This window comes from Heliangelus exortis, chromosome 21 (assembly GCF_036169615.1).
Source record: "Heliangelus exortis chromosome 21, bHelExo1.hap1, whole genome shotgun sequence".
NCBI classification, from domain to species: domain Eukaryota; kingdom Metazoa; phylum Chordata; class Aves; order Apodiformes; family Trochilidae; genus Heliangelus; species Heliangelus exortis.
Genome location: NC_092442.1, coordinates 720635 through 740979, shown reverse-complemented (window position 1 = coordinate 740979; position 20345 = coordinate 720635). Strand labels below are relative to the sequence as shown.

General features: G+C 52.7%; 3 protein-coding genes across 5 annotated transcripts; all 3 read left to right on the top strand.

Annotated features, from left to right (window-relative positions):
- Positions 1–285: 285 nt before the first annotated feature.
- On the top strand, positions 286–5321 carry TBL2 (transducin beta like 2). Of its 2 annotated transcripts, XM_071764814.1 has the most exons (7): positions 286–568; positions 677–807; positions 877–1061; positions 1586–1737; positions 2815–2941; positions 3660–3812; positions 4783–5321. In XM_071764814.1, the coding sequence occupies exons 1-7, from the start codon at positions 442–444 to the stop codon at positions 5237–5239; spliced, it is 1332 nt and encodes a 443-aa protein (XP_071620915.1). In that variant the 5' UTR covers positions 286–441; the 3' UTR covers positions 5240–5321. The 2 variants fall into 2 exon arrangements, with proteins under 2 accessions (XP_071620915.1, XP_071620916.1); XM_071764815.1 differs by lacking the exons at positions 286–568; positions 677–807; positions 877–1061 and adding an exon at positions 1400–1492.
- Positions 5322–6259: 938 nt separating this feature from the next.
- On the top strand, positions 6260–8517 carry BCL7B (BAF chromatin remodeling complex subunit BCL7B). Of its 2 annotated transcripts, none has more exons than XM_071764817.1 (6): positions 6260–6436; positions 6791–6866; positions 7254–7350; positions 7566–7736; positions 7927–8006; positions 8374–8517. In XM_071764817.1, the coding sequence occupies exons 1-6, from the start codon at positions 6345–6347 to the stop codon at positions 8464–8466; spliced, it is 609 nt and encodes a 202-aa protein (XP_071620918.1). In that variant the 5' UTR covers positions 6260–6344; the 3' UTR covers positions 8467–8517. The 2 variants fall into 2 exon arrangements, with proteins under 2 accessions (XP_071620918.1, XP_071620917.1); XM_071764816.1 differs by having other exon boundaries at positions 7551–7736.
- A 474-nt stretch (positions 8518–8991) lies between these two features.
- Positions 8992–19106, top strand: LOC139806275 (schlafen family member 11-like). The gene is made up of 5 exons (XM_071765687.1): positions 8992–9669; positions 10835–11946; positions 13377–13505; positions 14949–15696; positions 16670–19106. Exons 2-5 carry the CDS (start codon positions 10842–10844, stop codon positions 17466–17468), a joined length of 2781 nt encoding a protein of 926 aa, XP_071621788.1. The 5' UTR covers positions 8992–9669; positions 10835–10841; the 3' UTR covers positions 17469–19106.
- Positions 19107–20345: the final 1239 nt, after the last annotated feature.

Genomic DNA, 20345 nt, shown 5'->3' with positions numbered 1-20345 from the left:
GCTCCGGGGCTGTGCTGGGGGAGACAGCAGCGAGAGGGCAGAGAGGGGGGGCAGAGATGGGGGGCAGAGAGTGGGGCAGAGGAGGGGGGAGAGGGGCGGTAGAGGAGGGGGGAGAGTGGAGGGCAGAGGGGGGGGTCGGGAGGGGAGGTCAGAGGAGGGGGCAGAGATGGGGGTAGAGGGGGGGCAGAGGACGGGGGAGAGGGGGAGAAGAGGGGAGGGCAGGGGGGGGGCAGAGGAAGGGGCAGAGATGGGGGGCAGGGGGGTGCAGTCCCACTCCCGTCCGCCAGGGGCCGCCCCGCGTGGTGCTCAGGGCAGCAGCACCGCCCCCTCACACCCCCACCCTCACCCCCCGCACATGCGCATTGGGCCCCGGGGGGCGGGGGAGCCCCCGGTTCCGCCCGGTTCCGCCCGGTTCCGCCCCGCTGAGGTGGCGGCGGGAAGATGGAGGCGGCGGTGCTGAGCGGGCCGGTGCTGCCGGCTGCCCTCGCCTTCCTTCTCGTTCTCCTGCTGTTGGCCACCGTGCTGCGCCGCACCGCCCCGCTGAGCCCGCCCGCTGCCCCCGCGGACGGTGAGTACGGGGCCGGGATGGGATGGGATGGGATGGGATGGGATGACCCGACCCGACCCGACCCGACCCGACCCGACCCGACTCGACTCGACTCTCCGCTGCCCGTAGGTCCCAAGGCGAATGGCCACGCCGCCGCCAGGCCGGAGGAGCAGAGGAAGGCGAAGGTGCCGTCGCGGTCCCGGCGGGACAAGCCGCAGCAGCACAACTTCAGCCACCGGCTGTTGGTCGCAGCCCTGAAGGTACCGCGAGTGACCCGGACCCCCCGCGCCCTCCCGCTTCCCCTTGCCTTGACCGCGCTCTCTCCGCAGGGCCACACCGGCTCCGTCTCCTGCCTGGACTTCAGCAGCAGCGGCAAGTACCTGGCATCGTGCGCCGAGGACCGGACGGTCCGGCTGTGGAGCACCCGGGACTTCGCGGGGCGAGAGCATCGCTGCCTGCGGGCCAACGTGGGGCTGGACCACGCCGAGCTGGTCCGCTTCAGCCCCGACTCACGGTAGGGCCGTGCCTGCCGCAGCCCGCCCGGGCTCCCCGGGGCGTCCCGGGGGCTCAGCTGCACGGGGCCCGCATCCCTCCGGGTGTCTCGGCCGGGTTTGTGAAAGCAGTGGTGCTTTAGCTTGCTGCTCGGGGCAGACACCCCGGGGCCCAGCTCACCACCGCTGTGTAAGGTGCTGGTGAAGGCTGCTGGGAGACCCTGGCACAGGGCTGAGCTGCTGAACCTCTCTGAAGGGCTGGGATGGATGGTTGAGAAGCATGCCTTGGGGAAGTGGCCTCCTTTAGAGAGAGGAAGGGATCTCCTTTCCAGATGTGGAGTAATAAATTCTGTTCTTTTCCATTCAGTGTTGCAGTTGAGCTGACACAGGGAGAGAACTTGGTGCCCTCATAAAGCACACAGCTTTTTATCTGCCAATGTGCCCTCTTCCCAAGGTGCCACTGAGTGACCTGTTAGCTTACCTGCTGGGCTGGGCTGAGCTGAGGTAATTTGGTTCTTCACAGTTCGGAGTGTCTGTTGTTCTGTAGGGCATTCATTGTTTGGCTGGCAAATGGTGAGACTATTCGTGTCTATAAAATGACTAAGAAGGATGATGGCAGCTTCACCTTCACTGCAGCATCTGGGGACTTCCCAAAGAAGCACAAGGCTCCTGTCATTAGCCTCGGAATTGCAGAGACAGGTATGGAAATGACAGAGCTGCACACTTGTTGAGGCTGTCTGAGATCAGTTTTGGTTTCCTTATAAAGTAAGAGCTGCTGGGTTGAAAGTGTTGGAGTTTTTGCCATTCTCAAAACCTATATTTGATTTTCTGTAGTCTCCCAGATGTTACTCTTTAGCCTTTGTTTACTATTGAGGAACTGGGAGAAGTCATTTTCAGTCAGACAGTATTCCTGGCTCCCCAGTATGCACAGTCTCTTAATTTACATTTTCAGGGATGCTGTTGCAAAGAGTGGTGGTCTCAATATTGAGAGGATTGCTGTTCTCTGGCCTGCCAGTCTGTCTTTAAGCAGTGAAAATCTCTCTAGTGAGCTCAAATGGTCTATCTGGGACTTCCTGGATCTTCTAGAACAGAAGCTGGGGGCAAGGGTATGTGGTAGTGGTGAGGGCTTGGTGGATTAAAGCTTCAGGTATGAAAAGGTGGCCACTTGGAAGTGGGTGGGTCTGAATTTGCTTTTGTAATAGGAGAGCAGAGAAAATGTTAACTGAGACTTTTGTTCATTGTGCAAGTGAAAACCTAAACCTTCAACAAGTAACTGAAAGGTCCATGTCCAGGCTGAGATGGCATTGCAGTTGGAAACAATCAGGAGTCCAGAATGCTCACACCAACAGTTACTGTGGATAAAACTGGTGTGCCTTGTAGTCAGCCACCTGCCTGCAGTCCATGGCTTGGAAACTACCAATTACTGAGTTGTGTTTTTAACCATCTGGAAAAGATCAGGTCTGCTGCAGGACTCCTGTGGTACCAGCTTGGAGCTGAGCTCTGCAGGTGGGGTCTGAGGGGGCTGGGGTGTGAAGCATGCCTGGTGCTGCCCACCTCCAGCTGCTGAAGCTGAGGCTGCACTGAAGCATAGCCAGGAGCTGAATGTCCTGATCCTGCTCTTCACTCTGCCCCAGAAGATAGACACTCCTTGAATGTTGGTGCTTCATTTTGGTTTTCCTGGCTGTCCAGGTGTTGGGGGGAGGTTGCTGTGCTTGGGGGCTTTTGATAAGTCTGTGGAACTCTGGAGCTCTGCTGATCTTTGCCTTTTTTCCCCAGGGAAGTTTATCATGACAGCTTCCAGTGACACTACAATCCTCATCTGGAGCCCAAAGGGTGAAGTCCTGGCCAGCATCAACACCAACCAGATGAACAATGCCTACGCTGCTGTGTCACCCTGCGGGAGGTGAGGGCTGGGATGTGCTCCAGGATGCTGCAGAGCTGGTGGCAACCTTGCTTCTTCCCACAGGTTATCTGTTCAGACCACTGGCAGTCACCTGCTCTTCTAATGCAGTTTTTCTAAGAGTTCCACATTTTAAAATGTGATTCCAGCCCCTCTGGGAGTGCTGAGCTCAGCTGTGCAGTCTCAGACCCTCAGTGGGTTGCCACTGCTCCTGCTGTTAAGTGTCTTTTGAAGAGCTGTGGAGAACAGCACTGGCCTCTAAAAGTGGAGGTGGAACAATGCAATCAGCATATGCAAAGAAAACAGCATTTCTAATGTTTAACCTCTTCCAGTTTAATTATAAAGTTTACATCTTTATTTGTATATCAGGAAAATCTTCTTCACCACTCAGTCTCTAACTCAGTGCTGCAGGAAGATTTCCAGTGCTCCAAGCTCAGACAGTTTGGGGATCATTTAGCTTTTTTCCTTGAGCCAGAGTTTCTCATTCCTGAGCTATCCCAGTCCCTGTGGCCTTCCTTAGCATTCCCTTTGCCAGCCTGGCTTCAATGGAAAGGGGAAATTTTTCCATCTTACCAAAGAATGCAGGAGCCTGGATGGGTTTGCCCTTGCAGAGCCCTGTTGCAGGCCCCTGCCTTGCTCAGGAGCCCAGAGGAGAGCTCTGTGGGGTGGTCCTGGCCACTGATCTGTGACTGATACCCTGTGTCTCTGTTCACTGACCCAGGTTTGTGGCATCCTGTGGCTTTACCCCTGATGTGAAGGTGTGGGAGGTGTGTTTTGGCAAGAATGGAGACTTCCGGGAGGTGGCCAGGGCTTTTGAGCTGAAAGGCCACACTGCTGGCATACACTGCTTCTCCTTCTCCAATGACTCGAGGAGGTAAGAGGGATCTGGTTGGTTTTGGGATGTCTGAGCTCCCCCCCAGTGTGTTCCAGCAACCCGTGCACCCATGGGGGGGAATCACTGCCCTGGGCACTCTTCTGGCAGCCCAGGTGCTCAAGAAGGGTCTGGGATGGCCCTCCTGATGAGTGGCTGGGGTCAGACTGGACCCCCCTCCTCCTCAGAGGAGTCTGGGTGTGGCTGATCCAGTCTTAAGAGTTTGGACCCCTGGCTCTGCCACAGAGTTGGTTTATTGGAGCTTGAGCTCCTGCCTCCAGAGAGGGACCTGCCCATATCATACCTTGTGCCTTTGAAGTGCTCTTGTTATGCATTGTGCATGTTCCTGTTCATCCATTTATCTTCTACAATGATGAAATCTTCCTGTCCTGGTTGATTCTGCCCTCCTCAATCTGAGAGTCCCCTGTTCACCATCAGTCACTTCTCATCAGGATAATTCTTCTGGAGTCCAGTGTTTCCAACTTTAATCTCAGTTGATCCATCTCACCATTGCATAAGACAAGTTTGAATCACTATGTCATTGTCTGCATCTTGTTTCAGTGTTATTGCAGGTGGTAAAGTGTGACTTGGAAGGTTCATATACAGCTCAGCTAAAGTTTAATTAGAATTGTAACCTAAAGCTTTATCACTCCAGGTACTCACTCAAGTCACATCAAGCAGATTTCAGTTTGCCCAAGCTTTTAACATTTCTACAATAAATTCTAGTATTGATCTGTCAATCCCAATTTCAACACCAGGATGACAAAACCCCAACTGGCTTTGCTACCCGTGTGTTCCCCATCAATTTCCTCCTGGGTGCAGGTTTTCCCTGCTCTGGGAAGGGAACCAGGGCCGTCTGTGTGCAGGGGTCTGCACTTCCCCAAAGACCTCTCTGCCCACAGAGGTTTCCTGGTTCAGGGGTGCAGCGGGTGCCGCCTCATTCCCAGGTGCTCACCTCCTCTCTTGCCTGCAGGATGGCAACGGTTTCCAAGGACGGGACCTGGAAGTTTTGGGACACAGACGTGGAATATAAGAAGCAGCAGGACCCCTACTTGCTGCTGACGGGGAGGTGCGCGGTGCCGGAGCCGTGCCGCATCGCCCTGTCCCCCGACGCCCGCGTGGTCGCCGTGGCTGGCGGCGCAGACGTGGTGGTGTACAACACGCGGAGAGGCGAGGAGGAGGAGCGGTTCCTGGCCGTGCACGGGCAGCACATCACGGACTTGGCTTTCGACGTCACCGGCCGCTACCTGGTGTCCTGCGGGGACCGGGCCATCCGCGTCTTCCACAACACGGCGGGGCACCGCGCGGTGGTGGAGGAGATGGAAACCATGCTGAAAAAAACTGGCAACAAAGCCACGCGAGAGAGGCTGGAGCAGCAGCTCTCCAGTGCACGCAAAGCCCTGGCTGCCATCTACGGCAAGAAGCAATAAACCTTTCCCCTTTGGGGAGTTTTGTTGTTTGTTTTATTTTAATGCCGTTGAAAAATTTTAATAAAAGCGCACCCGGTCCCTTCTTTGTGTCCTGTGGTAGCCACAGATTGGAGGGGGGTGTTGGAGGGGTGATGCTGCTTTCCAGTGCCTTGTGCGAGTGAGATGCTGCACTCCAGGCTTAGAAAACTGATCTAAAAAAAAAAAAGTGTGTTTTGTGACTTTCTGCCTGATCTGGGGAGTTGAGGTGATGCACAATGGCGATAGGCAGTGATATAAATGACTGAGACTCAATATTCTGTTGATGGTTTAATTATTTAATGAATAAAATTGCAATAGACAAAACAGCCTTGGGTGCATGGGGAGTCTCCGCTCCACTCACACCCCTAAAACTCTGGAATTACCTTTTATTGATTACAATTTGTGCATATTCAAAAGGAGGTGGGGTCACAGACATATGCATAGGATTACATCAGGTCATTATAATATTCATGATGGGCAGATTCTTCTTTTGGGGAGATATCTGTGGGTTGTCAGGGGGTCTTTGGATGAAGTAAGAAGTCTTCCTCAGGCTTGAACTTTTTTACCTCTCTTGATTTCCCTGACTTCACTGTATCGTCACAAGGTGGTATCAGACCCCAGCCATAACTTTCCCCTTATCTGCTGGTTGTGACATCTTTATGTTCTCTTTGTGCAGATGTTAACGTTCCTTTGGTGCCTCGTTAGCCTTGGCAGGGCCTTGTTTTAAGAACAGGACCTACACTTTTAATTATCTTCCAGACAGAAATTATCCTCGTTAGGGCCTTGTTTTGTTCACACTGTTTCAGTGGAAAATTTCATGTCTCAGCTGCTTTTACAAGTTCACCCGCACACGGTACAGCAGCCGGCAGTGCCCATGGCAGCCCCAGCGCTGCCCTCACACAAGATGGCGCCGCCGCCTCTCTGCCCGCGAGGAGGCGGAGCGTCCCGCGCATGCGCGCAGCCTCCCTCTCGCCCACCCTCCGGGCGCGGCCAACGCCGTGACGTCAGAAGCGTCGGGCGTGGTCACGCATGCGCGTCGCCAGGCGGCGGGTGCTGCGGAGCCGGGGTTGCCGGGGCTGCGGGCGCCATGTCGGGCCGCTCGGTTCGGGCCGAGACCCGCAGCCGCGCTAAGGATGACATTAAAAAAGTGATGGCGGCCATCGAGCGCGTCCGGAGATGGTGAGGGGCGGGGCGGCCGGGGGGGAGGTGGGTGGGGCCTGCGCGGCCTGTAAGCCAATCACGGCGCCACACGGCTGCCGGTGGAGGGGCTCCGGCGGGGAGCAGCCAATCAGCTCCTGGCGTGGGGGCGAGGGCGGGGATAGCGAGGCAGCCGGCCAATCAGCTGCCGGTATGCGCCGAGGAGGCGGGGGGGGCCGGAAGCGCTGTTGATGGGCGGGCGGCGCCACCAATTAGAGAGAGGGCCTGGCGGGGAGGGGGCTGGGCCTTCCTCTGGGGCAATCAGAGCCTGGCGGGCGGGGGGCGGGGCTTGTTGCTAGGATACCGCTTCCCCGCCATGACGCTTTGTCCGCCCAGGGAGAAGAAGTGGGTGACGGTGGGGGACACCTCCCTGCGGATATTCAAGTGGGTGCCGGTGGCGGACAGCAAGGAGGTGGGTACCGCGCGTCCCGGCCCTGGCAGCCCCCGATGGACGCCCGGGCCTGGGCTCTAAGTTCTGCCTCACTGGGTGTGCTGATGGCTCTTGTCCCCTTGGCCTCCCGTGCAGCTGAGGGATTAACCCCTCTCGCTGCTCCTCATCCCTTTTGCTTTAATCCCCAGAGGACTCGTTTTTACCCAGTGGTGTCAGCTTCTGATTCTGAATCCTTCACGACTTAAGCTTTGCATCTCAGAAAAGTGCTGCAGGAGGCCTACAGGAGCCTGTGGGCTGCTGGGGGAAAAGGGAACAGCTTCTCTGGAGCAGTTTGTAACCCTCTGTGTCTTCTTGCCACTGGTGGGCTCCTCTCACGTTGTGTTTCTGCTTTTCTTTTCTCTCCTCAAGAAAGAGAAATCCAAATCAAGTAGCAGCACTGCTCGAGAACCCAATGGCTTCCCAGCTGACACTTCTGCCAACTCCTCTCTCCTCCTGGAGTTCCAAGGTGAGTCCGACCGAGCCCCCTTCGAGCTAGAGAAAGACTCCAAGTCCTTACAGAAGCTGGGGTGCTGCTGGGTGATGTGTGCTACATGGACTGGGGAGAGCTGCATGTGGCTACAGTGTGGGGCTGGGCTGATCCCCCCTGCACTCTCAAGGCCGCAGCTCTCAGTGTCACCCCCTGGTCAAGGTGCTCTTCTTCACCAGGTGCTGTTTCTGCAGATGAAAACAGCAACCAGAGCTCCCTGTCAGATGTCTACCAGCTCAAGGTGGACAGCAGCCCCAACTCCAGCCCCAGCCCCCAGCAGAGTGAGTCCATGAGCCCTGCCCAGACATCCGACTTCCGCACGGATGACTCGCAGCCTCCCACACTGGGGCAGGAGACACTGGAAGGTGGGTGCTGGGCTGGGAGGGGAGGAGGTGGGTGGCTGGGACCTATTGCTTGCTCAGTGGGTGATCGAGGCACTGCTGGAAGAGCAGTGAGGACTTGTGTCTTCTGCTGGAGGCCTCTCGGCTCAGCAGTGAGCTGGGTGCTGCCCTGCCCCTGCCTTGGCAGCTCCATTAACCCTTCTCTTCTCCCCAGAGCCCTCCCTGCCTTCTTCTGAAGTTGCAGATGAGCCTCCCACTCTGACAAAGGAAGAGCCAGTCCCCCTTGAGACTCAGGTAAGGGCAGAGGGACTGAAACCCACGTTTCAATCAATGCACACAGACCCACCTTGGCCCTTTCACCCCGACTGCTGCCCCTTGCAGCACCATCATCTTGAGGCATGGACCTGCAAGTCCCAACGTGCCCTCCAGGAGCTCCTCAAACCTCCTGGCTTCCCAAGCTGTCCCCTGGTTCAACTCAGGTGTTAAAAGTGTGAAGAAAGGAGGTGGAGGGGCAGTAAAAGAATGATTCTGACTGGCCCCAGGGCTGATGTGGGTTCCTACTCGTCCTGCCCTGGAGCTTCCCCTCAGCCTCGTACAGGTCCCCGTGGCTCTCTGGATGTGCTGAGCTCCTGTCACTGCCTCTGACCTCTGCCTCTTGCAGGTAACTGAAGAGGAGGAGGACTCTGGGGCGCCGCCTCTGAAGAGATTTTGTGCCGATCAGAACTCTGTGTGCCACACGGCCTCGGAGAGCTAACCTGCCCCTTCCGGGACAGCCCCTTCGCCAGCCCCCTCCCGGGACAGCCCCCTCCCGGGACAGCCCCTTCGCCAGCCCTCGCAGAGCCGCCCGGTGCTTTCCTCCAGCCTGCCCTTCCCCCAGGGATGCCATCCATCAATCCATCCATCCATCAATCCACCCACCCACCCGGGACCCAACCTCCCTGTCCTGCCCTGTCCTGCCGCAGGAGCTCCCTCCCCGCCACCCCGGGGGCTGCCACCAGTACCTGCAACCTCGCCTCTATTTATTGGCTCCCTCTCTCCCTGCTGCCCTGCTCTGCCGTGCGGGGGGCGCGGGCAGGGGGGGTCTGCATGCGCAGGGGGCAGTTCTTGGTGGGACCCCTGGACAGCCCCTCCAGCCACTGTTAGACTTTGCCTGCTCCTGGCTCCCCTGCCTGCCCTCCCCGGGCTGCTGGGAAGGACAGAGCCGCTTCCCACCCGCACCAAGAGATTTATTTGCCTGCTCCCTCGGGAGCACAGCCAGAGGGTGGGATGGGACGGGATGGGATGAGGGGGTGGGCTTGGGGAGCAAGGCTTAACCCTGCCCCTCGGCGGCAGGGACCCGCTGGGACGCTGTGCAATAAGCTGCTGCTTGAAGCCATTGGTGTTGGGAGAGCCGGGAGCGCTGCCGGGCACTGCCTGCCCTGCCCTGCCTCTGCTCCGCGGGAGAAGCCCCCCGGGGGACAGAACCCGGGGATTGGGGAATGGGTCCCGTTCCCCTCCCGGCTGCCCCGGCCACCCCCATCCCCGCGAGAGCCGGCAGAGCGCGGGGGGCCCTGCCCCGGCCTAGGTACCCCCGGGACGGGGAAGGAAGCTGCAGGGCGCCGGGCCCCCCCCGTGAGCAGCCCCCCCGACCCTCCCGCTCCTGCCCCCGGTCCCCCCCCGCCGCCACTGCATGTCCCGCCGAGTCTGTGATCGAGCCTGGCGAAGCCGAGGGCGCGGCCGCGCGTGGAAGTGGAAAGTTATTTTAGCACTGAATAGAATATTTTTAAAATTAAAACTATTTGAAATACAGCGCCCGGTGTCTACGGAGCGGGAAAGGGGCGGGAGCGCCGGCGGATGGCGGGAAGGAAGGGGAGGGGAGCGCGGGAAAGGCGGGAAGGGACGGGGAGGCTCCCGCGCAGCCCTGGGAATCGCAGCCTCCGCCAGAGCCGAGCCCGGTGACACTCGCGCCCCCGGGAAGGTAGGGTCGGGCCCGCTCCCGGGACCCCTGTCCCCCGTCTCTCTCCCCAGGCACCTCCCGCTCCCCCTCTCCTCCCGGTCCCCTTGTGTCCCCCCAGCCCACACCCCGCTCCCCTCCTACCCCGCTCCCGGGGCCCAGCGGTCTCCGGGACCCCCCGGGGCAGCCCCGCCGCCCTCTGCAGTCGCCCCGTGGAGGCGGAGGTGGTTCCGGTCGGTCCGGTGGATCCCCCGAGCGTCTGGGAGCACGGCAGTGACCCTGTTAGCGTGGAGACAAACACAGCACGTGTGGTGCTTTATTTCGAGGCCCCGGGAACCGAAGGAACGCACCCAAATCTGGCTCTGAAGTCAGTCACAGCGCGGCCACAATTTATCCCGGAAAATTTAGCAATCTAATTACATATTCAACAGGTTACAGCGTTTTCTAATCCATATGCACGTGTAGATTGCTTCATCAGTGAATTGTGACACCGGCCCCTTCTGCGCCTGCGTGCCTCCCTCAGGTGGTCGTCGGGATGAAGTAAGTAGCCTTCCTCTGATGAGGTAAGACGTCTTCCTCGCTGTGTCCTTTTCACCTTCCTTCTCTTGGTCAGTGTCCAGCTGGTGTGTGATTACTTCCAAATTGTTTTTACTACCAGCTTCCTTCTACCTCTACTCGACTAACTTTGATATGCAGAGTCTTATCCTTATCTCGCTACTTAAATAAATGCTGAGTACATAGTTTTCCTACTCCCAACAAAGTACCATTCTTTACAAGGTAAAACTTTTACTTGTTTCCACATTCCTATTTTCTTCTACCTCTAATTCTAAAATAATCATTCTAAAATAATAAGATTCGGAATATATTTCTTTTACTTTCTTTCTATCCCAACAACCCCGGGCAGAGGTTGCCATGTGGAGCTGTGGAAGCAGGGGGGGCAGCTAGGAGGTGTTTTATACAGAAGAGCCCAATAAATGAGCTTAATTAACGTGACTCCTGAGGGGATCTTTGCGATAGTCTGTCTTTGATTTGTTTCTGTATTGCAAATAATTATTTTTGTTTCCAGTTCATTAATCAGGTAAGCCGATAATATAATTTAAAAAAGCCTAAGCTGAAGGCGAGTGGTTGTTCTTGTCACATGCTTTGCTGTGTATAATTGTGAAGCCTTTTTCATTATTTATCATTTCAGGACCAGGATGGCCGGACAAGAAGAGCAGTTTCTGGTTAATCTGCACACAGACTATCCTGATACAGTGATAGACATTGGGAAAATAGTTTTAGGAGGCAGGAACCGAAAGAAGACCTCTGAGATTCAGAAAACGGAACAAAAGAAACTTGGTAAAGCAGCGTGTGCGTTGCTGAATTCGGGAGGAGGAATAGTGAGGATGGAAAGCGAAAGTGCGAGTTACTGCTTGCGGGAGCACGGGATTGGTCTGGACATAGAGCAGAGCCTCAGGGGTTGCATCAGCAGCTCCGAGACCAGCAAGTACTTCACCTGGATGCAGCAGCAGAGTCAGCTGCTGCTTTTTGTTAAAACATGGAGCTGTGGAGATCCAGAACAGAAAAGTGCAGGCACAAAGCCACGTATCTGTAGCTTGTGCACTGGTTTGTCCTGCAGGTCTTTCACTTCAGCTGAATCTATGACTGCAAGCCAGGCTGCTGAGTTTCTGAAAAAGAAGGCAAGTGGGGCCAAGCCCTGCAATGAGGATGGGCCAGGCCCTAAGGAAGCTCTGCTGAATTTTGATGAGGGAGCAAGGGAGAGCCCGGAGAACACTGAGGAACGCAACATCCAAGATGCTGCTGCCAGGTTCTTGAAAACAAGATACAAACTGACAGCTGGGGAGGTCCTGGACTTCACAGAGACAACACATATTGAATTTAAGAACTTCTCTACAAAGAATATCTTGGACAACATTAGGAAAAACCTTCCAAAATATGTCTCTGCCTTTGCAAACACTGAGGGTGGTTATTTGTTTTTAGGAGTGGATGACAGCAGAACAGTCATCGGAACCCCTGAGGAAGTGGGGAAGGAAGCTTTAGTGAAAGCAGTAGCTGATACCATAGGCTCGATGGCTGTCCATCACTTCTGCAGCTCACAGGCAGGCGTGCAGTACAAAACTTACATCCTGAATGTTTCTGACGACTCCAGAGCCTTCCAGAGCTTCGTCTGTGCCGTGCGGGTTGAACCCTTCTGCTGCGCTGTGTTCCATGATAACCCCAAATCCTGGGAGGTAACGGGTGGCAGAGTGCAGAGGATGAGTGTGAGGAGGTGGACAGAGCTGATGACAGCTGCAGACCCAGGTAAAACCAGGTGCTTTACCTTAGCACCAACTTCATTTCTGCCTTGGTTTGTTTACAAACACATGGGAGAAAAGAGTCGTGTTCAGTGTTCTCATCAAGCTTAGAAAGGTCCTTGCACCCGGGGCACAGCCACAGGCCCCAGAGAGATGGCCTCCAACAGCAAACCCTTTTGTGAAGCATCACTGTCTGAACTGGTTTGACAGGACTTTTTGAAGCATTCCCTACTGGAATAAGCCTTTCTGGAGATCCTTTATGTCCCTAAGTGAGGTAGAAATATTCAGAATCACCCAGGAGCTTCCATTACTCCTAATGAGACTTGCAGGAAACTTTGGAAGCTGACCTTCTCTGTTAAGATGCTTAGGAGGGAGTGATGTCCTGCTGGAAATCTGGCCTCTTTAGGTGCCTAAAAGGGCTTTATTTTGAAAAAGAAGTGGTGCTGGTACTTCTGGAGTGAAATCTCCAGTGCTCAATGTAAGGATTGATCTCCATGCCCTGGTTTGATCTGTGTAGATCCTGGCACACACATACAGGTTGCATACCAGCACTAAGGTAATTCTTTTTAGCTGTAATGGTGGTGTCAAACTGACCTGAAGATTTTCTTTTCCTTCCCCTTATCAAATACCAATAACATCTTTAATGAAGTCAGCAACACTAGTGTAGCTACTAAAAGTGATCAGTCCTCTCTTCAGAGATCAGCCTGAGGTTGAGAGAAGTCCTTGCCAGTCTGCCCCTCAGCAAGCAGTGCTCTGTATGCAGCAGGTTCCAAACGCTGCCCCTTTCCAAGCCTCACTTGCCTTTCAGATGGCTGCCAAAACAGGGTTTGGCACAGGGTGTTAAAGGCTGTTTTGAAGGAGCAGGGGTGCAAAGGTTTGCTCGTTTTGAGGCACGTTGTCCCACTTCATTGTGAAATCCTGCCTCTTCCAAATCAATGTCCTGTCTTTTGTTCCCTTACCCCACAACAAGACCTTCCTGGCTGGTCCTAGAGAGTTTATTCCCACCGTGGACTTGAGTAAGAGTTTTGTCAGTCTTAAGCTGACCTAACTCTCCATTCCTTCCATTCCATTCCCTTGCCTGCGTGTCCAGGGCTGCCTGAGCAAGGACTGCCTCAGGGAAGGGAACTCCTGTCCCAGCAGGGTCCCAGCCCCATGCCAGGGGGCAAAACCTCTCCTGTGGTCCTGGCCTGGCGGAGTCAAGGTCTTGCCTTTGAGCTGTGAAGCCATCTGTGCAGTGAGCATCTACAGCAAATCAAGATCCTGTTGGTTGGGTGGAATACTCATTCTTAACACTGCAGGCAGCATTTTCTTGAGTAGGATTGTGAAGGAGGGTGTGTTAGATCAGTAATTTTAGTTGCTGCTTAGTGCTGCGTTTTTGAAATTCATATGGAAGGCTTTTGATGGATGTAACATACTTTTTTCTTCCCCCTCCTTGAGATCTTTCAAATCTGGCTGATAAATTCGCGAATGAGCTCAGCTTGGCAAATGGTCCTCCTCTTGTAAGGCCAGTTTATTCAAACACTGGTCTTCAGCCTGTGTCTGAACTCCAAGAACACCTCTATCCAGGTAAGCCACTTATTCTGGAACTTTTTTTAAATTTAAGATTGTATTTGACAGAACTTATAGAAGATAATGTGGTATAAATGAAAGATTTCAGGCAAACAACTGTTATCGTAGAATCACAGAGTGGTTTGGTTGGAAGGGACCTTATTCCACCCAGTTCCACTGTCCATATCTCCACCAAAGCTGTGAAACAGCACTGGTCCCAGTACCAGCCCTTGAGGAATGTTAGGGTATTCAAAAGATGCAACTGCTCCAAGAATGTTGATTTCCCTGATTTTTCAGGTGTTTTGATCTCTTTTCCCCTTTTTGCCTCTAAATGTAATCCCTCACCATGCAGGGATGGAGAACCTTGCCTTGGTTTTATTTTTGAGAAGACTATTTCAGCTATAAAAGCAGTGATGGTTGCTGAGCAACAGGTCCTCCCACATACCAAGGCCAAAGGAATGGAAGTAAAGGGCAGTGTAAATCCCATAATGTTCCTGACAGCAGGGTTGGGGCTTTAGGTCAAGCTCTGTGACACATGGGAGAGACATGGAATTCCAGGTCCTTGAGCAGTATCAGAACTGCTCCAGCCAGTAGCAACCAGGAACTTCCCATTAAACATAGTCAGTGGGTTAATTTTTTCCAAAATCTGACCCATGGATGTATGTATTGCTCATTTTTTGAACTATTTTCATGTTTTGTTGTCTTTTCACATCTGTTTTTAGGGTAATCAGTTAACCAATGTATTGATGGGTGATGGTGTTTTGGTACAGGATCTGCAGTTGCTGCTTTCTTGATGAGAATGTGTTTGTTAAAGGGGAGGGTGTGACACAAGCAGTGTAAAGGTGTGCTTGTGTTGGTGACTGCCTGTGTGCTAGGAACATAGCTGTAATTTTAACCTGTCCATTTAAGAGAAGATTCATGTTAAGACTTTTCCTAAATTACCGTGACTTGTTATTTTGCAGGAGCACCAAGTTTAGCTTTGGGCTGAGAGGTATCTTCATGTATTGCCCTGTGTTTCTAGGGATGTATCTCTCCACCAGGAGACTGAGGATGCTCCTCAGTGCCTTTCCCCTGCTGTACCCACTGGAAGTGTTGATGCTGCAAGTGGGCTGCTCCCTCTGGTTCAGCCACCAGTTTCTCACTGTGGCAGCAACATATCTGTCAGAAGGATGCCTAAATAATCAGAAGGCAGATAGAAAGGAGATAGATCCCCCCCAGAGGGACTTCTTTCAATTCCATTTAGAAGTCAGGCATGCCTGAAGCACATGGAGTTTATACCTCTTTTATTCATAGTAAAAATCCTTACAGATTTACCACCAGGTATCATGGGAATCCTGAATTTTTAACTCACACTGCATCATTTACTTTGATGACCTCATGGTATAACTTATTCCTCTAGTAACCAGTGTGTTGAGTAAATAATGTATTTTGTTTTTCTAATTTTTTATTATTTTTTTCTAGTGGGTTCTAATGAAATCATATGGAAACCAGAAGCCATCTGCACTGACCTGTTCTCAGAGTACCCTGGATTAAAGGATTTGATGAAAAAACAAATCCACCCACTGAACAAGGGGATACTGATATTTTCACGGAGTTGGGCTGTTGATATTGGATTGTGGGAAAAACAGGGTGTTGTGTGTGATGTTCTCTTAGTAGCTGAAAACACATTCCCAGTCTTGTACACTGTGCTCAAGGACCCCTCTTCTGCTGAGTCTGAAAACCTGAGAGAAACAGCGTACAAATTAAAGCAGGCACTGGTAAACGATGGGGGATATGCTTCCAAACTCTGTGTGATCCTCAAAATACTGTACCTGAATGGCCCAGAGGACCTGATGGAAGTTGCAGAGGTTGATGTTCCCCAGCAAGCAAATCCATTGGATTATTCCAGTTTGTACCCAAAGGATTATGTCCTCACCTCCAGGGACATCAGTGCCTTCCTGCGGGCGCTGGTGATTGTTGTCCTGCGCTTTAAGTCCTACTTAAGTGACTCTCTGGGCTGTGAGATTTTCAGCCTTCTCACTCTCAGACAGTATGAGCTGCTCTCCAAAAACCTGCACAAAGTCAAGCAGCTGTTTGTCATTGGCCTTCCTGGAACAGGGAAAACAATCATGGCTTTGAAGGTCGTGGAGAAAATACGAAACATCTTTCACTGTTCTGCACAAGAGGTACTCTACATTTGTGAAAATCAACCCTTGAAGAAGTTTGTGGGGTAAGCAATAATGTGAATTTCCTCTTTGTTTTCCCCATTCCAGTTCTTCTCATTCCATGCTCTGTACCTACAGGACAAGCCCTGCCAGTTTTACATCTATGTGCCAAGTACTGAACTTTGGCTCAGAGAAACACCCTGCCATCCCCTCAGGAAAGGTGTATGCCAGGCCTGGAGTTCACTGAGTGCAGTGGGAATCCCACACTCAGTGACTGCTGGGTTGTGTTAGACCTTCCAGAGATGGTTTAACAGTCTGTTACAGTGGGTGCTGACACCAAAACCAACCCCCTGCCTTTGCCTGGTGCTGCCTCAAGGCTGTGCGGGGCATAATGCAAGGAACTGAGCTGGGAACTGGCCTTGGACCTGGGCCATCCAGAAAAGGAGAACAAAAACTGCTGACCTCTGGTAGAGGATTCCAGACAGACAAATTCCTCAGTCTCCTTCAGGCTGCATTTCCACATGTGCCAGCATACAGTGGGTACCATGGGGGAGCAGGCACCTGGCACTGGGGAATCACAGCCCAGCTCTGGCCACAGACAGCTGGCCACTGGCCACTTCCACGCTGCCAGCACTCCACTGAGACAGCTCAAAGCCACACGAGATGCTGCTTCTCCTTTGGTGGTGTCCAGAGGCACCGTGCTGCCTCCCCTGGGGCAGAGGGACAGCCCTGGGGAGCCCTGCCCAAGGATCCCCACGGAGGAAGGGGGGTGGGCTCAAGTCTCCTCCTTGGCAGATCCAGGGGCAGTTGGTGGGGCCATGCAGCAAGGCCTGTGCATGGCCAAGCCATCGGAGTCCACTGGGCACATGAAGTGGTGTTGGGCAGTTTTCAACAGCAAACAGCAACAACACTTTGAGCAAACCCAATGAGAAATGGAGGCAGTCAGTGCAAGTTTGTCTGGGCACATCTTTTTTATTTACCATGTCGGGAGTTTTTTGTTTGATTTTTTTGTTTGTTGTTTTTTTTTTTTTTTAACAGAAATAGCATCTGCCAGTCTGTGACACGTGCTGCCTTCTTAGCCAGGAACTTTCCAGAAGTGAAACACGTTGTGGTTGATGAAGCTCAGAATTTTCGTTCTGAAGAAAACTGGCACGGACGTGCCCAGGAGCTAGTGAGGAAAAATAATGGCATTTTCTGGGTTTTCATGGATTTCTTTCAGACCACTCACCCGTATGATTGTGGTCTTAATTTTTCAGAACTATATCCTCAGGAATGGTTGACCAAAGTGGTCCGTAATGCCAAAAATATATGCAAATTCATGTTTGATCGAATGGAGGAAATCCTCAAAGAACGTAAGATACTTCTGCCCTATGGGGTGCTGGAAGAGTTGTTTAAACAGGCTGAATGTGCCCATTCTTTCTCAGGTGACTGCGAAATAAAAACAGATATGGAAACATCTGAAATGGTAACGTATGTGACCAGGGAGTGCAGTGCCTACTTCAAGCAAGGCTATTCTGCCAGAGATATTGCAGTCCTGTGCAGCACTGAGCCTGCAGCCCAGATGTTCTGTTTGGACCTGGAACCTGAGCTAAAAAGACAAGTAAGAAAATGCAAGGTGAGGCTGTCCCTGGGCTCAGCAGTGAATGTTTCAGAAAACGTCATTGTCCTTGACAGCATCCGACGCTTCTCAGGCCTGGAGAGGAGAATTGTGTTTTGCATCCACCCTAACCCTGCACAACAGGAAATATTTCTCCATCTTCTGCTTTGTGCAGCATCCAGAGCCCAAACAAAGTTCCATTTGCTGTATCACAAAGAAAAGACCTTTTTGACCTTTTGATTCCCTTTCTGTAGTCCATGCCAAAACCCCCCACACAATTATGCAGTCTCATATATATATTTTGTTGGGTAGGCCTGTGGGATGTCATGAAGTGGATTTTAATTAAAGGACTTCACCACCTGGGGGGAGCAGATTGCTGAAAATGGCAATTGCAGAAGGAAGTCAACAATTACAAACTAATTGTATAAATCACAGGACACTGTTTCGATTCCTCTGCTCTTTAAGCTGACTGCACATTCTGACTTGTTTCAGCACTACAGAGCAGAACCACGGGTTGGAAATGCCACAGGGGCTGTCCCTGTTTTAGTCCCTGCTGTGTTTCAGATTCTGCCCATTGCCTCTACTCCTGTCACTGCGTGAGGTCCCCTGAGCCTTCTCCAGGCTGAGCAGTCCCAGCTCTCCCAGTCTTTCCTCATAGGACAGATGCTTCAGACCTTTCATCACCTTCATGGCTCTCTGTTGCACTCTGTCCAGTATGTCCAGTATGTCCCTGTCTTTCGTGTACTGGGGAGCCCAAAGCAGGTGGGACCTCACCAGTACTGGGGAAGAATTTGCTCCCTCAGCTTGCTGCCAATACCCCTCCTGATGCAGCCCAAGTCATCGGTTGCTCTTTTTTGCTACAAAGGCACATTTCTAGCTCAAGTTCAACTTGGTGTCCATCAGGACCCTCAGCAGCCTTCTCTGAAGAGCTGTTTCCCAGTTGGTTCAGCCCCCAGCACATACTGCTGCCCGGGGCTGGGCTTTCCAATTCTCCTTGTTGAACTCCATGGTGTTCCTGGCAGCCAATTTCTTCAGCCTGTCAAGGGCCCTCCCTTTGCTGCTTCTCCCTTGTGCTCCTCTTTTGGCAGCTGCTCATGTCTGGACCCACCAGAGCTGTTTAAAAACTGCAGTGGCCCACCGAGATTTCCTTATTCTAACTGGGACTGTTCAAGCATGGGAGCTGACAAACTGTTCCACTAAAACGTGTGTGTGCTGACAGCCTCCTCCTCACTGCCAGGTCAGCCCTGCCACGAGCACTTGTGGCTCTTCAAACCCTGACTGTGCTGTAAGGGACCAGACAGGGGAACCACTGTACTCCCTCCATTGGACCCTCAGCAACCAAACCACCTCTGCAACCCCCTGAACCAATAATCCCCATGAGCATTCCCAAAGGGGCTGCTGGAGAGGTGGAGACAGTGGTGAGGGTCTGCAGGGGGCCTGGGCAGGACAGAGGTGAGGGCTGGAGAGTGAAGTGCAGAGTTCTGCTCCAGTTGTGCAGCCCCCATCACACACCCCAAAGCTTTGGGAGTTTCCCTGACACCAACCCTCCCCGGTGGCTCGTCCAATGCTGGGTCCAGGTCTGGTGATTTTCTGTTATTTCTTACCTTTTCTTCTCCCACTCAATCTTGCTTGCTTTTTCTCTTTTCCTTTCCTAAAGTCATTAAGTTACCACCAATTTTTCCCAGGTTACTCAGCTTCAGCATTCTTATATTGTGGGGTTTTTGTGATCTAAATTATCAACCTTTGTGATTGCCCACCCTGAACATATATAATAATTGAAGTACCAGCTTTTGTGCTTCTATTCCTTTTATAGTCCTAATTAAATATTTAAATATTTAAATCTTTTAAAATTAAATCTTTACATTTTTATTATTAAATTTACATGTAATTTTAAATCTTTAAATTTATAGTTCTAATTAAATCTTGTATTCAGACCTTGAGTGTTGTCTCACCTCAATCTGATCAGGGGGTACTGGGAGATCCAAGGGAGCCTCCATGGTTGGTCACCCTCAAAGGGAAACCCTGGCGTGGGAGGTAGAATCCCCTTTGGTTCTCACCTGGCTCAGGTCATGGGACATGACACTTGCCAAAACCTATTGAGACTCTACCACATAATTACACCTTTTCTTTCTGTCTCAGGTGCCAGCTGTTGCCAGAGCTTTGACAGTGTTTGTCTAGGAACGCGGTTCCAATTATTGCTTACTCTGGTTTTTAGAAGCTGAATTAACACTGACATGATAATCTCATATTTGCCCAGAAAAAAATAAAAATCACTGTGACTTGTAAAATTCTATCAGCTTTCTGCCTTTCTGGAATAAATGGCTTTTTTCTGATTTTGATATCTGGTATTTGTAGGAAGTGTTCCAGGTCTGAAAATGCAAGGACTGCCAATGGATTTCCAGCACGGGGAATGGAAGATCTGGGTCCTGCCAGGCTGTGTACTGGGGGCTGTTGGTGTGTTTGGCAGGGCACACACCATGGCAGCTCTGCAGGACACACAGGTCAGGATACACATTCCCAGGGGAGCAATTCCCAGCAATTGGGCAGCAATTCCCAGCCCAGCAGGAATAGCCTTTGGAAGGGGAGTCCTGGTTTGTAGAGCCATGAGACACCAGGGCATGGGCAGTGACTCCCAAGAGGAGCCCAAGGAGGTCCAAGAGGACCAAGGTGACCACGTTGGTGGGCAGGAGAGACAGAGGTCCCCTTGGGGCTGGCTCCAGGAAAGGCTCCAGAGAAGCCAGACACTGGCTGAGAGGTTCCTGAGACAGCTCTGAGCAGAGGGGTTGTGCCTTAGGGTGCAGGAGGTTCTCTGGGATGTTCAGAGGACTTGGGGGAGGAGGCGGAGCTGGGAAGGGCTGGGAAATGCAGCAGAACCGGTGCCACCCGGGCAGTGACAGCAAAATGGCCGCTGGGGCGTGGGGGGGACAGGGACTGCCACCCAGCCAGGGGGGGACAGGCTCAGGAGCAAGGCCCGGACAGGAGGGTGCCGATGGTGTCCCTGGGATCACGGGATGGTTTGGGTGGGAAGGACTCATCCAGCCCAACCCCTGCAGTGAGCAGGGACACCTTAACCACAGCAGGGTGCTCACAGCCCCATCCAGCCGGGTCTGGAATGTT